At 40.8% G+C, this 7,977-nt stretch overlaps 1 protein-coding gene across 4 annotated transcripts in view; it reads right to left on the minus strand.

Annotated features, from left to right (window-relative positions):
* Positions 1 to 7,406, minus strand: part of MIA3 (MIA SH3 domain ER export factor 3) — a 48,878-nt gene extending 41,472 nt beyond the window's left edge. For 3 of the 4 annotated variants that reach the window (XM_037823344.1, XM_037823347.1, XM_037823342.1), the window contains exons 1-3: positions 7,251 to 7,406; positions 5,017 to 5,150; positions 1,521 to 1,607 (exon numbers count right to left, since the gene is read on the minus strand). In XM_037823344.1, coding sequence (XP_037679272.1) covers positions 1,521 to 1,607; positions 5,017 to 5,150; positions 7,251 to 7,383 — 354 coding nt within the window. In that variant the 5' untranslated portion in view covers positions 7,384 to 7,406. The remainder of the gene's footprint in view (positions 1 to 1,520; positions 1,608 to 5,016; positions 5,151 to 7,250) is intronic. The other variant, XM_037823338.1, reaches the window with a different exon arrangement.
* Between the last annotated feature and the right edge of the window lie 571 nt (positions 7,407 to 7,977).

Below are 7,977 nucleotides of genomic sequence, written 5' to 3' on the forward strand. Positions count from 1 at the left end.
GGCAGAATCACCTTATTGTCAAACTCTAAGTGTCAATGGATTTTTGAGTCATATTTTCCCTTGTTTGGGAAAGATAAATCGGTTTAAGAAGTATCTTATTGAGATGCAGGTATATGGCAAATAAAAATGTAAAGAGACAAAGAATGGTGTCAAGAGGGCTTCCCTGCTTAATTATTACCACAAGAATGACTCCAAAACAGATTTAGTCAGGATAGATCCTAATCTTAATGAGTGTTCTGAGTAGTCATTAAGATCTACTCTCAGGATTATCTATAAATCTGTATTCTTCCCTTTCCTCTACTAATAAACGAATTGGTTTAAAAGGAGCTATAAATTGAGGGAAAAGTTAAAAAACTAACAGAAACAATTTTCTTCTCCTAACCAGAGTTTCACAGTACTTGGGGGAGACATTCCCAGTGTCATAGGGATGAATGACTTCCTCTTCCCATCACACACATTTCTCAACCATTTTCTTAATACCAAGGGAAGCATGCAGTGGGAGCTACATTGAGAAGGTACACTCTCAAAGAGGTGAGCTCTCTATGACCAATGAAGTGCTCTCTCACATTGATATCCCAGGCAGTCTCTTCATCAGGAGTGAGACCAAACAGGCAATAGGGCTGATTTTATGACCCACTAGATTATCAAGAAATTTTAAGAAAGCAATAGTTCTGAGACCTCATTCATTCTGCCAGGCTCGTCTAAGATTGACCAGCAGCTTGTACGCTCTGCAGCAACTCCAAACACAGGCAGAGCATCAATTATTAAAAATGTTTAAACTCCAGAAAATCATCAACTAGAATGAGGATCCCAGAACACAAAATCCTTTTAATCACAAAGCTACTTTAAGTCAGTGCAACACTGAAGAATGCTTTATAGAAGGTACAGTCAGTACCACACAGATTGGAGATGGGATCTCACCTGAAAGTAAATTCCCAAGTTTTTTTTCTTCCAAATCTATAATATAAATATAATCCCTAAAATCAATGACGAGTCAATAATAAGAAATCCCTAGTAAGACTGCATTCCTGGCCCTGTACATAGTTGAGAGTTTGATTTATTTAACCAGATTTACATACACTTAAAATGTCTAATTGCTATTCAGTGGGACATCTTTTCCTTTTGCTTAGAAAAAGAAATTATTTACATCTTAAATTTATTAACTAGATATAAAAATACTATATTCCTATTTTTTTCACATATAAAGCAGCCAAGAAAAACCCTGCATAAGAGTATACAGCCTTGTATAAAAACACCTGCTTTAATATATTAGATAACTATCAGATTTCAGTATAAACTCCCTTTTGAATTCTTTTCAAACTTTTCATTTCTTTTTTTTTTCTTTTTTAAAAGTAGTCTGGTTACAAATTAAAATCTGACAGACAACTATTAGGGTTTTAAAAGTTTTCCTGATCCTTCTCCCCACAAATAAACATTCAAAGAAATTAACTGGATTTAACTGATAAATTTATAAGCCAATTTATAATTAAGAACAAGAACAACAAAAATCAATAACTTACATCTGTTGGAAGTTGCAGTTCTACTTTAGTGTATTTATGAACTACTTGGATTAAATCCTTTGGAAAATATCCAAAAATACGTCCAACCTATAGGAAAGAATAGGCAAAAGGAACAGACAATTAAAATTATTTACGAGAAATATAAATGAGAGGCTTCTTAGTAGGGAGAGGAAATATACAGATAGATAGGTAGGTACATATCAACCAAGAGAGACAGTTGCTACTATCTATGACATTATTATTCCAATAAAAATGTATGTATAGAATATTGTTAAGCCAATATTTCTAAAACCAAGTTTTCGCTCAACATTCAGTTTAATTCTAAACACAAGGCACATAAAGCCAAACTTTTGAAGTAGAGAAAATATCTACATAAGAGATTATTATTATATATGATTAAAACCATGAAAATCAAAGCTAGTTAGAAACATAATTCCAAATAACCTCTAGCAAGAATTTGCCTGCATATTTCACTGTATTGCTCATAAACTAATACTTAAAGTCTTTCTTAAATCAATAAACGGCCACAAAAATGAGTAAAAAGAACATGAAAGTTTTGAATGTATGACCACCACAACAAATGACAAGTATTTATTAACATTAAGTGCTGCACTAGCCTTTTCAAAAACTACATTTACAGGTATTTGGGGAGAAAATAAAATTGCAGTGCAATCCATACTAGTCTACACACCAAGCTTAGTTTTATGCAAATTAAAACCTCTATAGAATATAGCCCTGTTCATCTTCGGCACTAACAGCTAAGGTATACAGAGTGTGTGCTTTTGGGAAACATACACTGTCTTTTAATAGCTACTGTCTGAAAGGGAGGGGTAGAGCTCTTCCCAATCATTAAAGAAGGAGATTAATATGTTGATAAAATGCACAGAAAAGAAAGAAATCCCATCTTATCACTAACTCCTAAAACATTCTCATTCATGAATACTGTTGTTATATCTGGCAACTCTTTGAAAGCCTGCAGAGCAGTAGAATACTGCTGTAAAGACTGGATAAAACAGGCCAATTAAAAGCTGCCATATTGGCAGTTAAAGTCTGAAATTCAAAAAAGACTGCAGAATGAAAACTAAGACAGAAATAAGAATAATTTTGAAAGCTAAAGAGAGAGAATTTTTAATCTCCTAAAGTATAAAACTTGATAAATGAGAGGGGAGACTGAGGGAAAATATACTTTTTTCCTTCTGAGGAAAATGTTATTAAAGGAGAATCTGGAAAAGGGAAAGAAATCAGAGATATATGGAAAAAGGAAATATATTTATCTCTGTTTAATCTTTGAACAACTACAACCACTGATCACATAAAACTGCATAGTTAAACACTGGATGGTGTCCTATTTATTATGATCTCACAAAAAAATGTTGCAGAATTATGGGTCTTTATGATAGAAAGCAGTTTTTATTTCCAACTTGCTTGATTTTGCTTCTACATGTCATCCCTGCCAAGGAATCATGGACTTGATGTGGAAAATGAAGTAGAATATTGCTTCAGGAGAACAAATCTTGCCTAAGCTACTATAGGATAAATGTAAATAAGTGCCACTGCCCTGTAATAAAATAATCAAAAGGAAGATGGATAAGACATGGTCCCTTCCATTGTAGAACTTTAACTTTATATGGCACTAAGACATGTAAACAAACTAATTGCAATTTGAGGCAGTAAAAATGAATGCTACATGAGCAATACAACCAAAGTGTCACCTACACAATTATGGAACAGCAAAGATCCCTTCTGGCTTATTGAAGGCAGTGCTTCCCTAAGAAGGCAGGATGCAAGCTGGGACTCAGAAAGACAAACAGGATTTCTATAGATGAATATAGTCACCAGCAAATTGTGGCAGGGGGGAAATGCAAGTCGAGTTCATTTATTCTAATGCTCAAAAAAGAGGAAGGGAAAAAGAGCTTAACCACTATATGAAAAATACAGCCTTAGGTACAAGGAAAAACATTTCCAAGAGTACAGCTTTTATTAAGAAATCTTGTCTAGTAGACTTGAAAGTAAAAGAATAGATTCTTATTTGTATAGAGTGATTCAACTGGGATCTGCCCAAATACAAGGGTTATATTTGACCACGTCAATTGACCTCTCAAGATTCCTTCCTAGGAATCTGGAACTCATCAAAATGAACTTTTTCCCTCTCAGGGGTTCTCAAGTCTATTTTCTGTATTGGTTGGTGATTTACTGAAAGTGAAAGTATTCAGAGTTGGGATCAGGCATTTCATGTTTGGACAATCCTGAGGACATTGAGGATCCTTTCTGTTTTAAGAAATATGCAATCCACACAGCACTTTGTAAAAAGGAAAGGACAATAACTCATAAGCCTCTCAATCAGGTTACTCCTATTGAATCTCCTCATTATAAATACCAAAGCATGATGCATTCATTGACTTCCATGTCTGATACCAGGACACCCATAAAAATGGCTGGAAACAGAGCCCCTGGGGAGCCTCCAGGAGCAGGTGTCTGAAAAGCAGGAAAGGGATGACCAGAAGTTGCCAAAAAGCAACAAACAAGAAAGCACATAGCAAAAATGACATTTTGCTTTTTTAACAGATTAATGAATAGCACAATGATTAATGTAACACCATTACTTAAATTTTCACAAATATACTGTGATTATAGAGAAAAAGAAATATACATAAAATCAACTCTAAACTTACATGCCTCACACACTATTTTAATTGAACTGTGTCCCCCAAAAAGATATGCTCAAGTCCTAACCTCCAGTCTCCTATGAATGGTGATCTTATTTGGGGCTTTGAAGATATTATTAGTTAAGATGAGGGCAAACTGAATTAGGGTGGGCCCTAATCCAATATGAATGATGTTCTTAAAAGGAGAGGACTGGACACAGACAGAGGGAGGACAACTGAGGCAGAGAATACCATGGATTGCCAGCAAGCCACTGCGAGAAGTCAGGAGAGGGCATGGAACAGATTCTTCCTCACAGGCTTCAGAAAGAAGAGTGGCTCTGCTGACACCTGGTTTTTGGACTTCTGGCCTACAGAGCTGTGAGACAATAAATTTCTGTTGTTTTAAGATACCCAGTTTCTAGTGCTTTGTTATAGCAGCTCTAGGAAACTAAGGCAGCTACCTCGCATAGTTTACAGGAGTGAGCCTAATGCCCATGGATCCTATAAAATAAGAGTTCCTTCCTTTTCAAAGAAATGAAGTTAAGAATTTTCAGATTTTCACCATTTCAACCTTTAATATGTATGGAGTATCCATGGTTGGTAAAACCTAGAATTTGATGCTGAGGAGCAATAGCCAGAATCCTATTCAAGTTCAGTCCTATTAAAGAAACCTCTCCTGAGGTTTCTGCCAGGCTTGATGTCTGGATGCAGAGACATCCTTTTTTTTCCACAGTCTAGCAGAGAGAACAACTTAACCCCCGAAAGACTCGGATAGCACAGTTATTTAAATCTATGGTGCCAAACAAGTCAACAAAAAGTAAAAAATTAAGGTATGACAAAATTGTACTTACACTTCCAGCCCAAACTTCAGGTGATCTCCCTGCCAATTTATAGTAGACATATACAGGGTCACCTTTTTTAAAGCTCACAAAACGACAGTCTGGACCTGTGAAATCTTCTACAGCCTTACCCCGGTACATTAACACTGTATATAAAGAGAGAAAAAATAGCCAAATATCAGGATTCAACTTGTACAGTCCACACTGATTTAAATACTGTAAACAACAATCACATTTCTCCAGTACTCTACGGAAGGATTTTTAATTCATATGCTCAAAGTATCTGAAATACTTAGTGCTTTCTTGTTACAAATCACAGCATCCCCTTCCAGTAGACAGGGGAGAGGAAAGCTTTTCCTGTTTTTCCCTATGGCTGATGCTCAGAAACAGAAAGCAATGTGTCCACTATCACACACGACTGGTCTCAAGTGAAGTTCTTCCTTGGTTCCCTGTTTAACCCTCTAATCCTCAATCTTTGCTGTTTCATACATAAAAAGCAAAATTTTTCAAATGGATATTATCAAGTGCTGATGCTGACTGGCTTAAGTATGGTTACACTTAGAGGTAACAGGGAACCGGGAAGACTACTCAGGAACCCCAAAGGGATCAATTAACTTGAACTAACCACTAAAAGGTGCTACCTATAAGTGGCTGCAACTGCTACCAGGCAGCAGTAAACACTGTCAGTTTCATTTGCAATTAAGCTATTCTCTCTGCACATTATCTGAATAAATTAACAGGGGAGGACATCGCACCATATTAGGGGTCCAATCACATCACAAGGCAGTATTTTCTGAAAGTAAATAATGTTGACTATATTCAACTAAGATTTCAAAACTAAGGAAGAGATGACTTTTTAATTTTCCTATAAACAATATCCAAAGCAGACATGTGGTGGGATATGCTTGAAAACAAAGGAGAGCAAACATTCTGGCATATCCAACCCTGCTTGCTAATAGCCTTGTTTCACTTCGAGAAAACTGAAGGAAAAAAAGTCGTGGAAGTTGTTCTGCTTTTACATTGTTTATTTACATCAGCCATAGAGTAACCTTTAGGAATAGCTTAATAAAAATTAGACATCACCCCCTTTTCTCTTTAACTGTGTTATAGTGATACAAATTCTTCAACTTACGGAAATTGTTTTTGCATAACACCAATTTGAATATAAATAGTAAAATTCAGGCTTCCTGACCTTTTCATTATGAATTGTTTCTATATGTATTGCTTACAACGACTGAACAAGCATTTTTGGAGCGCTTGTGAATAAGTTACAAGGTTATTTGAGAACAGACGGGAGGCCACAGGAATGATCCTGGTTCGGCAAACACATAGGAAAGGATTCCAGCAACACGAGACTAAAGCTAAAGCCGGTTGGCATATAAGATCGTTCAAGTACTTATCATTACTTTAACAACCCTTGCATTTGAGGGTCTCTGCCCTTCCCACCCTCATTCCGGGACTGGGGAACAATACTGCTTCCTGCGCACAGAAAAGGAGACTGCCTGGCCATGGTGGCCGATGCAGTTCCTTGGCCTCGTTCAAAAGCGAAAGATGTTGGCGTTTCTGGTGCCTTGACTGGCAGTATGCAAGGAGACTTTCATGCACAAAAATGACAGGGCAGGGCAAGAGGCTGGGAGGAGACCTCGGAATACTCCCGGCTCGTCTCAAGCCTAAACTCTAATTACTGTTCAAAAGGCAGAATGAACCCCAAATTCCAGGAAAGGAGAAGGGCGAAGGGGGCAGGGTCAGCGTGTCTTTCCTAAGCCCACCATCAACCTGCTACTAGAAATGCGCCCCCCGAGCCCTAAGCGCATCTACCCCTAGGGCGGGGACAGGAGAGCGCTCGGATGCAGCGTGGAGAACCCAGGGCTCGCGGCGCATGGCATACAGCCCCATCTCCCTTCTGAGCCGAGGCGCACCACCGTGGGGCGGAGGGCGACACTGTGAGGTGTCCCTGGGGAAACTGGGGGGCCACCCCACCCCGGGCAGCAAATGAAAAAGAAAACGCTGGCAACAAGTGGGAGATGCAGCCCCACGGTCAGGGCCGACTGGCCCATGAGCCGGCAGAGCCCAGGGGACAAAAGCAGGGACCCGGGGCTCGCCCACTTCCGCGCGCCACACGCTTGGCCTGCGACCCCCCCCACCCCCACCCTGGGTCGCGGGGTTTGCCGGGCTCCCGCCCCCGCCCCGACGGCGCCGCAGCGGAGACACCGGGGGCCGCGCCGCCGCGGTGGTGGCGCACTCACTGCTGCATTCGTCGTCGGCGCAGAGTTTGTACTCGGAGAAGCGCCGGCCGGTGCTGGTGTGTGGTTGACCCAGCACCCTACAGAGCCGCGCGAGCAGGAGCAGCCAGAAGAGCAGCCACGGCACCGCAGCCATGTTGTGGCCAACTCCGGGGAGTCGGTGACGCCGAGGAGGAGGCCCGGACGAGCGCCGGGAGGCGGCGCGGTGGGAGGAGCGCGGGGAGCGGGTGGGTAGGGAGGCTGGGAGGGGCGAGCGGACCGTAGTCCTAGAAACGTTTTAGCTGTTTAGCTGACACGTCAGCAGGGTTTCTAAAGAAAAGGATGAAAGAGGGACCTCGAGAAGGAAGACAGGGAGTTTCATCCTTCCTCCCGAGGCCTACGCTAGTCGCTGCCTTGACAACCGGGATTCTATGCTATCACCCAATCGCCCGCCTTTGCTCCTGTCACTTCACAATCGACCTTTCGCAAGACTCCATTCGTCGCACACTCGGATCCCCAATCCCGCAACATCTCAACAGCAGATCTTTTCTGTAACCTTCTCACAGCTTCTGATCTCATAGCTCATGTCCACCGTCCCCACCCCTCACCTGTCCACCCATTCTTGGTTTGGTACCTCCTTTCCCGAATTCCAAATTCCGTCTACGGTTTGCCACTGTTAGTTTCTGGCTCCGGGCTCCCGTCCCTTCAGACTCCCAGCAGTTCCTTGAGGTCACCATGTCCTCCACCCCCG

The sequence above is a fragment of the Choloepus didactylus genome, chromosome 2 (genome assembly GCF_015220235.1).
Source record: "Choloepus didactylus isolate mChoDid1 chromosome 2, mChoDid1.pri, whole genome shotgun sequence".
In the NCBI taxonomy this organism is placed as follows: domain Eukaryota; kingdom Metazoa; phylum Chordata; class Mammalia; order Pilosa; family Megalonychidae; genus Choloepus; species Choloepus didactylus.